At 47.3% G+C, this 17740-nt stretch overlaps 7 protein-coding genes across 7 annotated transcripts; 3 read left to right on the top strand and 4 right to left on the bottom strand.

Annotated features, from left to right (window-relative positions):
* Positions 1 to 5: 5 nt before the first annotated feature.
* On the bottom strand, positions 6 to 3194 carry PHATRDRAFT_48315 (predicted protein). Its single transcript, XM_002182735.1, has 5 exons — positions 2876 to 3194; positions 2089 to 2607; positions 1561 to 1990; positions 103 to 1462; positions 6 to 37 (listed from the first exon to the last, which is right to left on the bottom strand). The coding sequence occupies exons 1-4, from the start codon at positions 3138 to 3140 to the stop codon at positions 181 to 183; spliced, it is 2496 nt and encodes an 831-aa protein (XP_002182771.1). The 5' UTR covers positions 3141 to 3194; the 3' UTR covers positions 6 to 37; positions 103 to 180.
* A 1982-nt stretch (positions 3195 to 5176) lies between these two features.
* On the bottom strand, positions 5177 to 5874 carry PHATRDRAFT_48314 (predicted protein). Its single transcript, XM_002182734.1, has one exon. It carries the CDS (start codon positions 5813 to 5815, stop codon positions 5261 to 5263), a length of 555 nt encoding a protein of 184 aa, XP_002182770.1. The 5' UTR covers positions 5816 to 5874; the 3' UTR covers positions 5177 to 5260.
* A 768-nt stretch (positions 5875 to 6642) lies between these two features.
* Positions 6643 to 8715, top strand: PHATRDRAFT_48313 (predicted protein). The gene is made up of 3 exons (XM_002182859.1): positions 6643 to 7245; positions 7332 to 7921; positions 7987 to 8715. The coding sequence occupies exons 1-3, from the start codon at positions 6690 to 6692 to the stop codon at positions 8689 to 8691; spliced, it is 1851 nt and encodes a 616-aa protein (XP_002182895.1). The 5' UTR covers positions 6643 to 6689; the 3' UTR covers positions 8692 to 8715.
* A 590-nt stretch (positions 8716 to 9305) lies between these two features.
* On the bottom strand, positions 9306 to 13690 carry PHATRDRAFT_22353 (predicted protein; the record flags this gene model as incomplete). Its single annotated transcript, XM_002182733.1, has 2 exons — positions 11684 to 13690; positions 9306 to 10565 (listed from the first exon to the last, which is right to left on the bottom strand). Coding segments are annotated over exons 1-2 (1392 nt in total), but the record flags the coding sequence as incomplete, so codon positions are not given.
* Positions 13691 to 13757: 67 nt separating this feature from the next.
* On the bottom strand, positions 13758 to 14957 carry PHATRDRAFT_38736 (predicted protein; the record flags this gene model as incomplete). Its single annotated transcript, XM_002182732.1, has 2 exons — positions 13758 to 14720; positions 14835 to 14957. The coding sequence occupies 2 exons, from the start codon at positions 14955 to 14957 to the stop codon at positions 13758 to 13760; spliced, it is 1086 nt and encodes a 361-aa protein (XP_002182768.1).
* A 282-nt stretch (positions 14958 to 15239) lies between these two features.
* Positions 15240 to 15905, top strand: PHATRDRAFT_48310 (predicted protein; the record flags this gene model as incomplete). Its single annotated transcript, XM_002182858.1, has 1 exon — positions 15240 to 15905. One exon carries the CDS (start codon positions 15240 to 15242, stop codon positions 15669 to 15671), a length of 432 nt encoding a protein of 143 aa, XP_002182894.1. The 3' UTR covers positions 15672 to 15905.
* A 1127-nt stretch (positions 15906 to 17032) lies between these two features.
* PHATRDRAFT_48309 (predicted protein) lies at positions 17033 to 17720 on the top strand (the record flags this gene model as incomplete). The annotated part of the gene is made up of 1 exon (XM_002182857.1): positions 17033 to 17720. One exon carries the CDS (start codon positions 17033 to 17035, stop codon positions 17612 to 17614), a length of 582 nt encoding a protein of 193 aa, XP_002182893.1. The 3' UTR covers positions 17615 to 17720.
* Between the last annotated feature and the right edge of the window lie 20 nt (positions 17721 to 17740).

The following is a 17740-nucleotide window of genomic DNA, read 5'->3' as shown; positions in this document are numbered from 1 at the left end:
AATTTCAAGCCAAAGAGAGAACTACTATTAATAATTGCTTTTAACGAAATGTGAATGACAGATTTGAAAAGACGATAAAAAGAAGCCAGATGGCATACACACCTTTTCAATTTTTGGGAGCGGCATTGCCACCCACAGAACACATTCCCTGTCACCACAACATATAGAGGAACTCGCTACCTACGCAGCAACTTCGTCGGAATCGGAGCCGTCCAGCTTCTTTTCTTTTTCCGAGGGAAGGTCGCCGTGGTCTTGGGGCAAGTTGAGTTCCACGCAGTGCTGACGCATTTGCGTGAACACTTGGGGCCAGAAAAACAGAGACGCCATGTAGTCGCCAAGAATATTGCTACGCACATTGTAGCGAGCACGGAATCCACCGCGCACTGAGCCCAAGATGCACGCACACGCAAAGAACAGTAGCCATCCCCAGCCGATCAAGCCTTCTTTCGATCCGAGAGACGCGAATATACCAATCCACATATAGTAGCAAACAGTGTAAACGGCAGTTACCGCCGTATTCGACAGAGAGTTACGCGGGTACGCATCGCTCAAGACCTTGTGTAAGGAAACAAAGGGGACAAAGAGGCCCTTAATAAATTCGACGACGTGGAATGTGGTTGCCTTGTCCATACCAAGCTCAATGCGCTTGGGGTTCACGGACCCAGCGCTGGTCAAAAACTCCATGTTGTTGAAGATCCCGCCATAAATTGGGACCGAAAACGTAGACTGGGCAGGGATGCGGTAGTCTTGCCCGTCGCCAACAATCAAGGCCTCACGACAAAATAGTTCGATGGATTGCAAAAGGTAGCAGAGCATGAAGCAGAAAGGTAGCCCGCACACAATCGACGCGGCCTGCACAGCCTGAAGGGCTTGTTCACCTCCGGCAGAAAGCAGAGCCGTGGCAACCGCACCCTCCGTCACGGCCCAGAAGAGGCGCTGGATCCAGTGGTGGTTCTTGCGACCATTCGACGCCAAATGGTCCACAATCAAAGATCCGGAATCCGAGCTCGTCGCAAAATAAATGGCCAGAGAAATGATAAACAACACCGACAAAGTAGGTCCAAAGCCGGTATCAAAGGAGTCCGGGAAGCTGAAAGAGTATAGCACATTGAAGGCAGCCGTATTAGACTGGGAAGAATCAAACTGACAAACAGGGGTCACTCCCAGAAGATGGTTCTCAAACACAACAGTACCATCTTGGGACAACGTCTCTTGCGGGACATCGTAGCAGTTGGTACTGCCAGGCACCAGAAAGTGTTCGGTGTCGTTGAACAGGGTGCCTCCGAGCGCTTCCAGTTCCCGACCCTGACGGGCTTGGCGTAGACCGACTCCTCCCCAAATACTAAACCAAATGATACAGTAGGCGACGGGAGCGACCAGACTGTAGATGATAACTTCAGAAACGGTGCGTCCTCGGGAAATGCGGGCAACAAAAAGACCGACAAAAGCCGACCACGATACCCTGTAAAATGTAGAAGAGTCTATGAGTGAGATGACCGTGAAATTGTTATGTGTAAACAGGATCTTCCACAACGTCTGAACTGAAAAGAACACACTTACCACCAGGCTTGGTAGAAGATCATCCATGCATCCATCCACCAGGCAGCGGCGGCTGCACCGTCCACAGCGCGACCGCCACCCTCACGGATCTGCCCAAAAGCGTCTGTCCAGAAGTTCAGCTGAAAGATAGAATGCTGCAAGTAGTAGCCAACTTCTTGAACTTGCAGGTTAAGAAGGTACTTTGTATCATCCATTACGAAAACGAGGAAGAGCAACACCAAGCCCAGCATGAAAGCAATGGTAGACAGGATACGAATACCAGCATTCAATCCAGATATCACACTTGCCGTTGCAATGACAGTGATGACCCAAATGGTTGCGTTCTGGACACGAGACACCTCGTCCTGGGTGATATCGTCTTTGACCCATCCAAGGTACTGGAATCCGACAACGATTTGAATTGCGCCAAGTCCGAGACTGGTACAAACGCCTAGCGTGAATAATATTAGATAACCAAACGCATAGTGAGAATCATGTCTTCGTGGGTCAGAAAACATATCGACAGGGTGCTATGGTTGTTGCACGTACCGGCAACAGTCACAACAATAGCAAAGCCATCAATCAAATCACCAATCCAGCCCCACGTGTACTGACCCAGAATGGGGTAAAAGCACGAGCGGAATGTCATGGGCAAGTTGAAGCGATGTCCTGCCAATCCCATGGCGACAGCCACAATCAAGTACGGCGCCCAACCGGAAATGCCCCAGTTGGCAACTGTCATGTTGAGGGCAAACATGTCAATCTCGTCCTGCGAGCGGTATCCGGCGTTGGCGTAGTAGTGACTTTCTTGATGCCAGAGAGGTTCGGCTACTCCAAAGACAAATAGACCGACGGCTACACCGGCGGCGAAAATCATGGCAAAGTAGGCGCCAGTCGAGAACTCGGGGGGCTCGTCTTGTCGACCTAACTTGACGTGACCGTACTTGAAGACGACGTAGATGAGGTAGAAAAAAAAGATGGCTTTTGATCCCATAAACAGCCAGCTGAAGTAGAGAGTAACATCTCCACGCCATCCCACAAGAGTCTCACGAGAGCCATCAGGATCAACTGTTTAAGCACAAAAAGAAATTGTTCATGAGATTGCAAGTGATGCTTACAGTACATTGCGGCAGGTAACAGAACGACTTAAGCGGATTCTTCCGTAGTCAGTAATCGGCGCGAATCCGTTACAGACGTATCAAATTTTTTGAGGGCCTTCTTGCAAACAAGATTAAAAGTAAACAAAACACTCTGATTCCATTTACGTATGCATAGATGAACAACTTGAACCAGAACCCTCATCGCAATCTCCCAAACGACACAAATGTTGACTTACCCATACACCAGATCGCCAAGCCCCAAAGGACTATCACACCAATTGCCGATACCACCGGATTGATAGAAATGGGATCCCGAAAGCCCGGGATGACAAACTCCCATTCTCGGACTGGGTACTTGTCGACATCAAACTCGCGATCGGTGTCGCTATCCGAAGTCCCCGTTGTTTCCTTGTTTAGGTTACCGTTGCCGTCTTCGATGTTGTCGTCTTGGACTTCAGCCTCGGGTGCGCGCGGAAGAGTCTTTGAGCTGGGTTCCCCCATCTTGACTTGGTAAAAATCGATCTTGTAAAGATAGCTCTAGCGGATCTCGTGTCAACTTTATGATTTATGAGACTGATGTGAAGGCAGGAGGTTACGCAAAGCCTTTTTGGATTCTACCGGTAAAATATTCATTCTCCGGTGAGTTGTCAGAGTTTCAGACAGTACAGCTTTCGTGGTTTTCTACACAGCCACTTCGCCAGCTCTTCTCCACCCTACATCTGCCCTCCGTAGAAACAATACTGTTGATTACAGAATGTCATCGGCATCTGGTGGCTGTCAAGAACCGGGATCTCCTGTAGGGCCTTCAAATGCAGGAACCTTTTTATGTATTTTTGTATTTTACCAGTGAAATGTTCTTTCATTGTCAGATCAGCGTATATAAGTTTCAGGCACGCGAGCTTCATTGGATATGTTTCTACACAGCAATGTTACTCTCCCTAGTGAATTCATATTTTCTTGGAAGAACCGGGACTGCTTAATACAGAACCAGTTTTTCCGAATGTACTTCTTCCGATTTTGCTGACACTGGGGCAACATGCTCTTCCTTCACTTTTTACTAGTGTCTGCTTTACAGTAAATGATTGACTAAATCTGAAATCTCAGAAAGAACTCACATGTCAATTTCTTGAAATGTTTCCATTTGAAATGCAATAGCTACAATTTACACTAGAAGTTTTCAGAAATGATTGCACTCAAAGAACGAACGAGACACATAGATTACCATTACAGAAACTGAAGATCTTTTCCTGGTTTCTGTGTTTGGGTCCCGTTTCAGCCTCCTATGGATTAGACTATCTATCCATTTACATTTGTCAATTTGGCGCTGACTGTTCAGAGACCTTCTGGCAACGAACTAACCCGTTGGCAGAACGCACCTTATTTGCATGAAGAAAACCTTGTTGTTCCGCGCAGCTTTTACGCTGCCATCTATTGGCTTGCGTACGGCACAGAGTTGTTCCTTGATTCGGTCGTCCCTATGTAGATATTTCTTCCATTTGTCGCTCGGGGGCAGGATTTTCATATACGTAACATGGACGAGGAAATCCATACGCTGACAGAGAATACCTATTCAGATTCCCGGTGGGAGCGGCTCTCTAGTTGAATCATGCGTATGCTATCTAGCTCTTGCAAGGATTGGTGGTTCGCAATAATGCTTTCTGTTGCAAACATGAATAACTACCTCAGTGCATCCACAAACTAAGAAATTTGTCTCAAGATTTTGCCTCACAGTCAAAGATGAAGAATTTGTATCACATACGAGTGAAGCGATGGCTAATCGACCGGTCAAGAAATTACAAACCAGATTTTCCAGAGTATCGATGTAGCCTTCGAGATATCATTTTGTTTTTTTCTAAAGGGTGTTGACAATCAAGCGGGTTCTTTTTCAGAGTGAGTCTAACTGCGAATATTAGCAAAACACTTTGGTAAAAATTAACGACGCTCCTCTAGCTAGTGTTTATTGACAGTCTACTTCTATTCTCAAGGAGGATCCACCCTACCTACGGCCGGCAGACATGACACTAGGTAGTAGGAGAGGCCAATGAACGTTTATATTATTGCGTGCCAACACATTATGTAAATGGATGGTCACCTGCATTCCGTACTCTTTCCTTTTGTACAATGTCTGAAGATCACCGTGCTATTCCCAACGAATTTGCCGCTCTCAGAAGTTGCTGGATGCGCTTCTTTTTAAATGTTTACATTTTTTTTGTAAACCTGACCCGTTTCACAGTCAACAACAATGCAATAATTTTGGGTAATCTTTTAGAGTCATGCTCTGGGTTTTCTTCCAAATGCAATGAGGAAAGGTGCACAGATGGCTGCGTCAGGAAACGCAACAGTTAGGTCCAGCGACGCTCTAATGTAAGCACCCAATGAATTTGTCCAAATCGTGAATACAGCGTTGCAAAAAACTCGTCTTTCTAGATAATTGGTGGTACAGATCTACCGTTAGAAAGGACTTTCCGCTCGATGAAATCTATAACAGCGATGCATCACCAACCAAGTTTTGTCGCCTCGCAGCAATACGTGTATTCGCAAAATCATAGCATTAGTTTTTTAAAATGCTTGTACAGTAGCTGGGGAAGAACGTTGATGCGGCAACAGTCTCCTCGAGAAAATCAGGCAAGGGGGCAGAGAGCGTGTGGCTTCGGACCTTCTTTCCTTATCAAGCTGGTTGCAGAAAGGTCGCGAAATCGATGGCCATGCAGCGCCGATCCGAACGGAACATGGGGAAGATTTTTTGTTACACAGAGAGAGCTTTCTCTTTCGTTGCATACTTGCAAAGTATCGCATGTTTCCAAGGACTTCGACGTACTACAGAAATGCTCTTCCAAGGCGATCCCGGAAAGGCCTTGTCTGAAAGATTTGCACCTGAGGAGACCTCCACGTTCGCGTTTAGTTCCTTTGATTCGATGTCGAAAGTTGTCACCGGTCGTTGCCATAAATGGTTCTAAGTCGGTTTCATCATCGTCAAAGTTCCATCCGATGGAAGGGAATCCTTCGTCGGATGCAGACGTGACGGACTGAAACAAGTCTTCCGAGGAAAACGGATCAGCAGCAGGTGGCATACTCTGGTTTTGGCTTCCTATTCGCCTTCGCTTGGTGGTGCGTTCTAGCGCCTCTGATGCTGGTCCGTGAAGGATGTTGTTCATTGCAGACTTGGCGTTGCACATTGCGGGGAGAAGCGAATTATACGTGACACGGATGAGAAAACCAGACCCTAAGGATCTTCTGGACGCATTTTGTGAGGGACCAGGCCGTCAAATCAGCTGAAAACCCGGAAATCAGTTCCCAGGCAGAACCGAAGAACATGAAAATCTTCCTTTTTAATATGTAATTCAACTGATGTGGCAGATCAGAGAACAAGGGGATGCAAAGACGTGGCAGTATCAGTGAAACCTCATTGAGGCTAAGTATTTCGCATGACTACATTTTCTAGCAAATCGATCAGTGTGACGCTTGCGTCAGCACCGTTATTCCCGAAGCCTGTCTATTGTGCATCTGCATCTTTGAATGCGTCAACAAGCCCCTTCTCTCTCAACCCGGAAGGAAACATTTTTTTTAAATGGATACTTTTCGCGTCATTCTTTGTGATCCATATTCTTCGACAAATATAGATATTTAAACCAATTCTGGTATTCGGTTTCTGACTTTGATACCAGTCCGGTTGTCTACTCGATTTGCCGCTGGACGGCCGTTGGTATCGCCCTTACTGGCCGTGAATAAACTATCTACCGGGATTACTCACACTCACATCAACACCATTTCATACCTTGTCATGATTTCGTGAAATGTCTGTTTGTCACCAGTCTGCTATATTTCCATTGGCCGGCTGATCGTCTTTTATCATCGCGCACTAACTCTACTATAATAAAGTGAATTAACAAATTAACAGTAATCGTTATTCATGCTCGCCCGCCCGCATGCCCTGTTGGCGACAGTCAAATAAGTATGTAAGGGTCGAATGCAATGATCGGCAACATTCATAGTATTCCCTCCACACCATCATCTATACTTGCGTCGTGAACACACCGTCTCCGTTTCAGTATGCTAGTAGACAAGCAGAATCGAGCGTACGTTGCATGTGCAGCATGTGTGCTGATTGTCTCGCAAGGAACTTTGGCGAATGAGGAGTATCAAGTAGACGCCATATCGGGAGAATCCGTCTCGCTCTCCTTGTTGGAATGTGGCATTTGGCTGGCACCCTCAACCATTCCAGGCGCCGGGCTCGGCATGTATGCTGGAAAAGACTTCAAGTCTAACGAGAACCTGCAAGCTTCGGGTGACGTGACGATCCCTATTGTAGACATGCCGCATCATCAGAACGGAGACTGGAAATTTCTCTGGGACGAATATACTTGGAACGCGGTGAGTCTCGGCATGATTCACGAAGGCTTGATCGACGTAAATGTTGCATCTCCTGGATTTGGTTCCGCTGCAAATTCCTTCCTACCGTTAGTTAATGTGGAGGAGTGGAACCCCGAATACGGCGCCTGTGGACTTCATCGATCTCGAGATCCTGGTGCGGGAGCCTTTTCAACCTACCACAATCGCATTTCTACCGCCAAGAGAGATATTGCCGCAGGCGAAGAACTCTTTGTAGGTAAGATTCCTATTTGACTGTCATTATCAACATGGTGGCCAATATGCACAGGGAGGTCTCTCACAATTTTGTGCGGTGTCTGTAAGACTACGGAAGTAACTGGTTTACTAGTCGAGGACATCTAGGTCCCATCCCTCTTTACAAAGACTTGGATCGGGCCACACACCTGTTTCAGCAATTTAAAAACTTGAAAACAAAGTTGCAATCTCCCACTTTGAATACATTGCTGACAGAAGTATGGAATGAGTTTGTGAGTTATAGCAACTATGCAGATTCCAGAGTCATTGGTGCATTTCATCACCATGACGAGACGGAGCTCCGGCGACTGGAAAATCAAACTTTGACCGAGATTCGTTTGCAGGATAGCTCGAGATCGAGAGAGTGGCTAGCTTTACATGGGACATGTGGTGATCATATTGTCGCTGGCGTGTCGACCATTCGTCAAGCCGGCCGTGGAGCTTTCGCGACGCGTGATCTCCCGGTCGGTACAGTCGTATCGCACATTCCTCTCATCCATGTTCCGGACCGAAAACGATTCGAAATGTACAACCTCGGGGTTGAAGACGGAGAAAAATATCCCGATAAAGCTCTCGGGATTTCTGGCTATCAACTCCTATTGAACTATTGTTACGGGCATGCCAATAGTACGTTGCTTTTATGTCCGTACGGACCTATGGTAAGCCTCAACATCCAAGTGCTGCTTGTCGTGTGTCCTTTGATGCGTTCTCTCATCGTTAACAGGTCAATTTGGTGAATCATAATAGGACATTGGCCAACGTGGCCCTTCGATGGGCAGATCCACGCCGCGGAAATCACATGCCGGCCCTTTTAAAGGGATCGATTGAGGAACTAGAAAAGGACAGGACGGCGAAGCTTGCCATGGAATTGGTTGCAACACATGACATCCAAGAAGGAGCGGAGGTCTTTATGGATTACGGCGATGACTGGGAAAAAGCGTGGCATCAACATATCAAGGACTGGGAAGCACCGCTAGGATCCCATGCGTACATATCGGCCGACGATATGAATGGTGACAAAGAGATGCACCTAAGGACCGAGTTCGAATTGCTTGATAAACCTTACCCTCCCAATCTCGAACTCAAATGTAACGAAGCTTTTGTTGACAGTGCCTGGGAAAATGCCTGGAATGCGGGTACTTTAAGAACCTTTTTGGACTCTAAAAAGGAAGACTCCTTTCTCCCGTGTGAAATTCTTCGCTCAGAATGGAAAAAGGGTAAGCTGCTATACACTGCTGTACTGCATCAGAAGGGGGTGACGGACAGTGCATCGGATCGAAATGAGCTACTCGAACATGTTCCACAAGACGCGTTTCAGTTCCGAGACAAGCATTACACAACAGACATGCATCAAAAGAACGCATTTCGACACGACATTCGAATACCTGATAACATGCTTCCGAGTGTGTGGATGAATCGAAAAGAATAATGTAAACATCACATCAAAACGCCGAGCTTGGCTTACTTTACAGTTAGATCTGAATTTCTCAAGAAAACAATGTCTTCGTGAAAGCAGGTTCATCCTCGACGGCTCCTGCTTCAAAATTCTTCAATCCGTCATTTCCAAGAAATTCGTTCAGGCTATGAAGTGTCAATGCCGTTAGAGCATACGAGTAGGGCTAACACAATTGTCATTTCGCTGGCTCCATCTTCGTGTGCAACCTGAGAGCTAAGAACGGGAGCACTGACTTGGAATACTGTATGCGAATCGAGTGAACACCATTATCCGTTTACAAATGCTGCGTCCTCCTCCTCCTCCTCCTCCTCCTCAGTATCTTCTTCCATGTGCCCCAATTCATAATTTCCGAGTTGGTCATCCCTGCCACGACCAGACGATTGAATGCCGTCAGAACCACCAAAGTAGGGCTTCAAAATCTCATCATCCAGCTGTTTCCATATCCGCTTTCCGCCGCGGTAAAAGTGGGCACTGGCTCTCCTTGCTAGAGGGTAATTCCGTCGACTTGGACTAGCTTGGGCAGTAGGAGTGTACGAAAGCTGGTTGAGAGCCATTCCTTCGTCACCATCCGTATCGGGTCGGCGTTGTTTCATATCAAACGCAGTGAGCATACCCTCCGTTAGACCACCGCAGACAACAGTGGTAAAGATACATATCGATAATGTAGCAGAGGCATACGCATCTTTGTTAGGCCCCGGCATGTTCATGGCCAGCGCGAACGCGATTGCCCCTCGCAGACCGGCAAACCACAACACACACTGCATTTCGATCGGGATCTTGTTGGACCGATTTCGACAGCGATTCGCCAACCATGACAACGGGAAAATATTCAACATTCTCCCTAGCCAGCAGAATATCAAGGCCAGTACAGCAAAGCGAAAATCGTAATTCTCAAAGCGGCCCGTGAAAACTCCCATGCCCATGTACAAAAATACGGCCGTCTCACTAATGGTCGCTAGAGTTGCAAAAATTTGTTCGGACGCCACGTGTGCCATCGGAGAGAGATTGTAGGCATTATAGTGTGAGAGTACCACACCTTGGAAAAACAAGGCCATGATTCCGGATAGGCCTACCGCCTCGCCGGTTGCGTAACAGAGATAGCAGAAACTAAAGAGCAAGGATGTTTCAAGATTCGGATACCTCGAGAGCTCCGTGTGCTTGAACAAAAAGCTGGCCAGTAGTCCAAGCCCCACCCCAACTCCAATGGAAAGAATGGATGTTGTCATAAAGTAGAGCAGCGCTGAAGGGATTTCGGCCTCGCTCCATTCGGGGCCGTCCTGCTTGTAGTAACGAGCAAAGACGTGGAATAAGGAAATGGCGACGGCGTCGTTCAAGACAGCTTCTCCAAAACACAGATAGTATAATTGAGGTGAACAACCAATCTCGTCGCTACCCAATATGGATAACGTGGCGACTGGATCAACGGCGGAAATGAGACTACCAAAAAGCAGGCTTTCCATCGGATTCTCGTGATCCACATTTTGTATGAGACCAAGGCGGGCAGCATAGAAGGAAAGCCCTCCTACAACGAAGGTGCTTATGATTGTTCCAAACATAGCATACAAAGTTATGGCGCCAATGTTGTCAAAAAAGTCTTTGCGCTTGAGCGAGTAGCCCGCCTCAAAAATAATCGGCGGTAGCAGTACAAAGAAAAACACTTCGGGACTGAATTCCCACAGTTGTAGATTGTCGGTGGACAAACGCGCGATGCCTCCCACCGCAATACCGACGAGCAAAGCGCCAGCGGACTCGGGCAATGTATAAATTCGAAACTTTTTGACGTAATACGCGAGCAAGAGGCATCCGATGATCGTCACGTTCAATAAGAGGGCCGTGACAGCATCGTACTCGTGTTCTTCTTCAGCCTTTTCGTAGTCTCGATTAGCGTCGGTATTGTTCATAGTAGAATTGTCATGACTGACAGTTGAATCTGGAACTGTGACCGACATAACTATCACGTTCGGAAGCGCACGTTACTGTACAGGAAGGAGCAATTGAGGTGATAGAATCTTCTTGGAAGAATCCCTGAGCCAACCGCGGAATGTTCCATGCTTATCTTTCTCCTCGCAGTCCATTGTGTTCGTCAGGAAAAAGAATTTGACAGTGAAAACAGATCTTGCCCGTTCGTGTTTGACAATATCCAGGACTGTTTTCCCCATAGTCAGAGCTCACTGTCGATTACTCGTAGTTGGCACGTTTGAAGACATCGATTGACCTCTCGTTGGACCTTCTGTAGAAGAGAGTCTTCCTTGAGATGTCTCACTTAAGCTTCATTAGGGTCAGAATTGTGATTACTATGAACACTGAACCAAACAATGGTATTAAAGTTCTCGTAGCGACGGCGTCCCAAACCGTACCACAAAGTGAGCTTACCTCTCCCCAGCTCATGCACGCTTGATTAGAGTCTCATTTACAGTTACACTTAACAAATTACATGTACCTGCCTGCGGAAACCACTGGCATTACTCCGAGTTTCGTCAACACATACGGGACTGCACGAATAAGGTCTCAACGCATCCCACACCGTGCTTCCAATGTCCGACCATTCGAACTGTAAGCTAAAAACCGTATTCTCTTCTGGACGTTTGAAACGCAACCTTTTTCTTTCTCTCTATATTTTGTAGTTTAAGGGCAATTGTGGGAGGAACACGTAGAGCCAGTACAAAATTAAACGGGTAACATATTTGACAAGACTACGGATTGGGCGGGGCATAGCTTTCTTGATTTTCCGAAAAGCGAAACACATCGGTGAACGAGGTCATAGTCAAAACGACCAGCCGATTCACTCTCACAATCAGTCAATACTTTTCAGCCTGTTGTGAATCTAAATAAGTCAGTCGCATCTTGTGGTGACAATGGGGAATGTTGAAGAGGTGTATTGTTTAGAACAAGCACGCAAGATGAAAGTTCCTTTCACATCCGAGTCTCGCACGGGGCAAGCAAGGCTACCATTACTCCTTTCGACGACCGCGTTATTGGTCGGATTTGCAGTCGTGGTAGTGTCCTGGTCCAACGGCGTGAAAGATCCTGGCCTAAAAGTTACCGGTAATTCTTTACTGTCACCTTCGCTTGTGCATAGGCATGTAGCCGAATCCATCGATTGTGAATGCCTAGGTTGCCGCACTTCGGTTTGGAAGAACAAAGCCGGAGCACACTCTTGTGGAGATCGAATGCATTGGCTGGCGACGGCTCGCGCCAATCAGTATCCAAATCTAGTCGAAGCGTGTCGGCGCGTAGCCTTTGAGTTTCCTACAGAATGTGGAAGGTGTGACGTATCCTCGGTTTGCAGCCTCGACAACATAACTCCTGGCGATCCGGAACAGCCCGACGCTCGTTGTGCGACGTCGACATGTACAGACACGATTTGGAACACCAAGGCAGGGGCGCATACCTGCGGAGAACGAATCACCTGGCTGAAGACAGCTCGGGCGAATGCATATCCCACTGAAGTGGATGCGTGTCGACGAGTGGTTTTTGAGTTTCCGATTGAGTGTGGCGCTTGCGATCCCTCCGTCCCGATTCCCATGCAGCAACCTGCCCCCACCCGCAGCCCAACACCTCGTCCAACAAAGCTTCCCACTAGCGTTCCTACCCAGCGCCCCACTCCTGTTCCTACCGAATGGCCTACTCCGGTTTCTACAGAATGGCCCACTCCGATCCCAACCAAACGGCCAACTCTGTTTCCGACAGAAAGTCCTACCACACCCCCCACAAGTCCAATAGCGAGTCTTCCCACCGAAGTACCTACAGGTCTTCTCACCTCGATCCCTTCCAAGGAGGCCGCTGATGATCCGGATCAGACGATCGCTTGTGGTTGCCAATCTTGCTCAGAAACAGCGTGGAACACTTTCGCGGGGCAGTACACGTGTGGTGCCCGCATCCAATGGCTCTCAACTGCAATGGCCAGAGTCTACCCAACGCAAGCGGATGCGTGCCGCCGTGTTGGATTTGAATTTCCGCGCGAATGCCGCGACTGTGATCCCTCCCAATGCAACACAGCGGCAGAACCGCCCGCGGGCGCACCTACCAGCAACTTGCCGCACGTCCTTTATTGCTTTCCGGATGAGAACGACCGCGTTTCCTTTACAATGTGGAATAATTTGACTGTACAGGTCAAAACAGATCGTTCAAACGGCTTGTGTGGACCAGGTAACAATCGTTTTGTGGAAGAGAATATCGTCGTGAATGGCGACGATCTTTCGCTTCAGTTCAAAAACGGCCAAGCAAGCGAAGTCCGCATACTTCTTCCCAATAGTGAAGTCTACGGCTATGGAAAGTACCAATTTTCCGTCAAGTCAATTGCCGTCAAGGATGCATCGGGGGTCGTCTTGTCTGATATTTTGCCGAAAGAGCTGGTTTTGGGTATGTTTACTTGGGATGACACCGAAGACTACGCAACTCACGAAAATTACAATCACGAAGTGGATGTGGAGATCTCCCGGTGGAACGAAGAATCCAACGCAGACACTCAATTTCTTGTCCAGCCTCCGGGGTCCCCACAAATGTACCGCTTTTTTTCGGGGTCGTCGGGGAGCTACGATCAAGGTGGTCACAAGTTCGACTTCACCTGGAATCCAAATCGGATTGATTGGAGTTCGACGGCCGGTGGAGGACAGAGCTATTCTTTGACAACACAACTTGCCTTGGATGCTGGCACGCCGGATTACATCCAGTGTATGCCAAGTGGTAATGTGGAAATTCGGCTCAACTTGTGGAACTCTCTCGGACCAATTGCGCCTGCAGGTCTGGCATCAAATGACGTTGTGGAAGTAGTATTTGACGATGTCTCCTACACACCATCTGGCTTGTCCTTTGCTGCCGATGACGATTTTTGCTCCAAGGATTGCCAATGTAGTAATGCTTCCACCTGTGTCGGCAATCGTTGCCGTGCCAAGTAGCGCAAGAAAAAGATTACGCAAGGCTGCTCAATATGTGCCTCTTAAAAACCTAATAGCGGAAAATGAAACAAGTGCACTGGTGTTTTTACTTTGAGAGTGTGTTAGGTCAGTTGGCAGCAGCAAATGTTGCTGTATTTCCATTTAGTTGTCCAAGTCAAGAATGACGTCTTCAAAGCCGGCGCCACTTTGTAATCCGTAGAACGCTTTGAGCTGGCCAAGCGCGGATTCACGGGCGTACCCTTGCCCACCCATGACGTCAAAGACGCGGGCTTTTCTGCGAATCTCGTTTAATCGCTTCCTATTAGCGCCAAAGTCTCCAAAATCCGGACCATCCGTCTGTCGGGAAATGAATGTGACAATGTGATCTTCTGGATTTACTAGGAACTCTACCATATCGGTAGAAAAATTGCGGACGGCCTCTACTTTGAGATAAGTTTCGTTTTGTTCGACGATCGTATTGTGTATATCTGTACTGACGGCTCCTTTGAGGCGAGCAATAACCTCATTTACGGGCATGGATGACGGGTACGTCCACGGCTCGATATAGTTGTCGACTTGACGCACGGCGGCCGTCGAAGCACAATTGACTTTGGAATTTCCTGTGCCCTTGGGACACGACTGAATGCTGGTAGGAGTGTCAGCGTTGGCTGTAAAAGGGTTGGATAGTATCGACGATAATACAGCAGTGGAACGAACGAGCATTCCTTTGCGCGTGATAGTTTGGTGTTGAAAGACCATCGATTTTTCCGCTGCAGATTCAGGAGTCTCCACCGATTTGTGTAGCGACAAGGCGGAAGGAACACGGCGTTCTGGTGCAGCGACTGAAGTAAAAGCCACGAAACAACTCGATGTGTCCGCTAATACACACAGCATTAAAATGGCATTAAAGAGTCTCATGATCAAGCCGTGCGTTCCAAAGAAACCGATGGTGCATGCAACCTCCTTGGGAACCAGAAAGATGTAGGGCATGCATCGCCCGCCATAACGACGGATCGACGAAACCAGTGGGACCATGGTCTCGAGACTGACGTAACACGAGAAGTGCCAATGTCTGAACCCAAAGAGGTCCCGTTGTTGGACGGACGTTGTGCTGACAGTAAAAAACTAACTAACGGTAACAGTAACAGTAACAGTAAATGTAACTATCAGGCCTGATTCCTATGCCATCTTCGAAGTGGGTCATTGGACGGACGACAGACACTCTGCATCGATTTCCACCTGCAGCATAGATCGGGGTACTCGAAGTTGGCGACCCAGAGCGCCCGTGGCAGAGCAGAAAGGCTTAACTGTTACCCCGAATCCAAAGAAGCGGTGCCCGCTCCACGAGCTCATAATGACCATGACGGTTAACGCGATGGATAAGTTCACAGGATGCAAGAGCCTTGTGCTCTTGATGGCAATCTTTTGTACATGCTTGATGGTCTCGGTGACAGGGAACGTCGTGAAAGAGGTAAGCTAGGATGGATTCGTTTTCTTGGCGCAAGAGACGCAAAAGCCATTCGTTTGCTCCGGGTTATCCCAAACATTCTCTCACAGCAGTGGCGAAAATCGCATTCTCCTCGTATCAAGAACATGGAAGACGCCGCGCAGCACGTAAAGATTCTGTTCTGCAACGGGTGAGGTATGAAGAGGAACTTTTTGAATGTGCAAAAGTTCCTCGAAGACCAGTTTCCCGAATTACGGGGGCACATTACGGGGGCCAACTACCCCCCACCAGCGACAATCGAACTAGCGGCCAACCTCATGTCCGTCATACAGCTCATGGGTATTTTCTGGATCGTCGCGGGTGGAGAAAAAATCTTTCGGTTCCTGGGCTATCCTCAAAATCAACTGCCTAGTGTCTATCATACCATCAACCAGAATGCGATGCCGATTGGCATTTTCTTGTTTCTGATTCTGCCGCAGTGGATTGGACGATATACCCAAACGGGAGCTTTTGAAGTTTATCTAAATGACAAAGAGATCTTCAGTAAGCTTTCGAAGGGAGCTTTTCCGACCGCTGACGACCTGATTTCTTCTTTGGTCCAGGCAGGCTTGCAAACTGCCCAAGACTAGAGCACAACGAGGTTCCGAGACTGTGAACACTGTCAGCAAACGGGAGCCGAATTTCCATGTTGAACCGAAGAAAAATACTGATGGAGTCCTTGTCTCGCTGCATGACGATCAAGACGGATGCGTAAGCTTACGACTTGGTTTGACAATTCGAGCAAGGTCCGCCTGTTGATTTTGGATGGTACACCTTGCCGTAGCTCTTTGCACATATATATTAGAAAAGTATGCTGTAATGGACATACACGTTAAAGAATGACTACGCCGTGATGCACACGCACACACATACATTCGCTACTTTTGTTGCTGTGTGATGAAATACAGAGTACTTGGTTTGCTTTTTGTAAGTCCAAAATTTCGACTTGGGGGCGACCGGTTAATACCGATGAAAGGCAGTTTCACCCATAGTACCAAGCTGATGTAAGGGACTTTAAATACCTTGTTGATGACAAACTTGCGGAGGTTCAGGCCTCAATGCGTTATTTATTTTAATGTTCAGATTGATGACTTACATAAACGACATACGTAACATACGTAGCAAACTGGAAGCTTTGGACAAAAAGCGAATAGTCTTGCAACCAGTTTTCTGGAGAATAGTATAGATTGTCTGACTCGCACTGTGTATCACATGCCTCTACAATGCTCGAGGAGCATCAACGCACTCCTGAGGCAGAGATTGGCTACGTTCCCGAGATGTAGACAAAGTATTTGATCAAATTAAAGTGCAATTATAATCCCATAAAATAATCGTATCTGCACCATTACGAATGCGGTAATTTGATGGATCGGTTGACAGTGAATCCCGTTCTTTTTCACGATATACATAGCTTGAGAAAATAGCACATACATCGCAGGCAGTCTATTTACAATACTGTTTCAATTGCTGTTAGTACTTTCCGGAGCTCGTTTTTTATGTTTCCTTTCCATTGTCGAAAGGTCATAGCCCGCGTTTGCTACTGCTCGATCGTAAGCTATGTCACAATGCGATTTCTGAATTCATGTGACCATATTTAAATAAAATGAATATGTCGGAAGCAATAATCAAATGATATATTCATATATGCGTCAGAAAAATCTCAGTGACATCATCTATATTTTGTTAAGTATATTTTCTACGACATTTTATTTTACTCATGGCATTTCCAAATTTCGATTCGTTGGGAACAAATGCGAACTTTGCTTGAACATACACCAATCTTGGCAGCCAGAAACCTTGATGGGATGGGTTGTGAAGCGAATTTCAAGGTCTCATCACAGTCAATGCTTGTCGGACCAATCCGAACAAGGTTGACTGTGAACCTGAACATACATTCGCATTCTCGAGAAGCCTGACCTGGGTAGTCCGTTGTCTTATTCTCTCACAAATCATGAACTCGCATGGAGTTGATTTTGACGATATCCATCAAGCAAATTTACTACGCCAAGCCGAGAGCTCATCCCTGGTGGAAATTCAACACCAGCCGCAACATCAAGAGCAAGCACATATACAAGACAACCAACTTGGCCAGTTTTCGTGCTCAGTTTTACACGAGACATCTATTCAACTTCTTGGCATTCCACCCGTTCTCGACGAACTGATGCAGGCTCAAACTACTGCTTCAACTAGTCTTCCTCAGACGCCTTCTTTGTACCAGGGGTATCGATCCACTCCGATTCGCAGGATGCTTTCGGATCGTGAGCAGTTTCTCATCTTTGTGAAGATCCTTTTCAAGTGTTTGGAAAGGGCAGACGACAAAAATCTACGACAACGGGCCAAGACTGTTGTCAGTGAGTGTACGCGACGAAATCGACTAGGGGATTCACAATACACTCCTCTGCAAGAAGCAGTCGAACGGCGTTTGAAGCGCATCGTCGGGGAGCTGTATTGGTGCCAAGCGCAGGTTTACACAAATCGCTACTGTCGCCAGAAGGGGCTGGTGGCAATGCATCAAACTGCAGTTCCAGTCTAGATACATCGCATACATTTTTTGAGTTGCTCAACCGAAAGTTGGCATTTGTACATAAAAGCGTTGCCTTGCCGAATAGCAAGAATACATAGCGAACAATTTCGATCTACTTTGTAAGGATGTACAACT

This window comes from Phaeodactylum tricornutum, chromosome 17, assembly GCF_000150955.2.
Source record: "Phaeodactylum tricornutum CCAP 1055/1 chromosome 17, whole genome shotgun sequence".
NCBI classification, from domain to species: domain Eukaryota; phylum Bacillariophyta; class Bacillariophyceae; order Surirellales; family Neidiaceae; genus Phaeodactylum; species Phaeodactylum tricornutum.
This window is presented reverse-complemented; position numbering and strand designations above follow the sequence as displayed.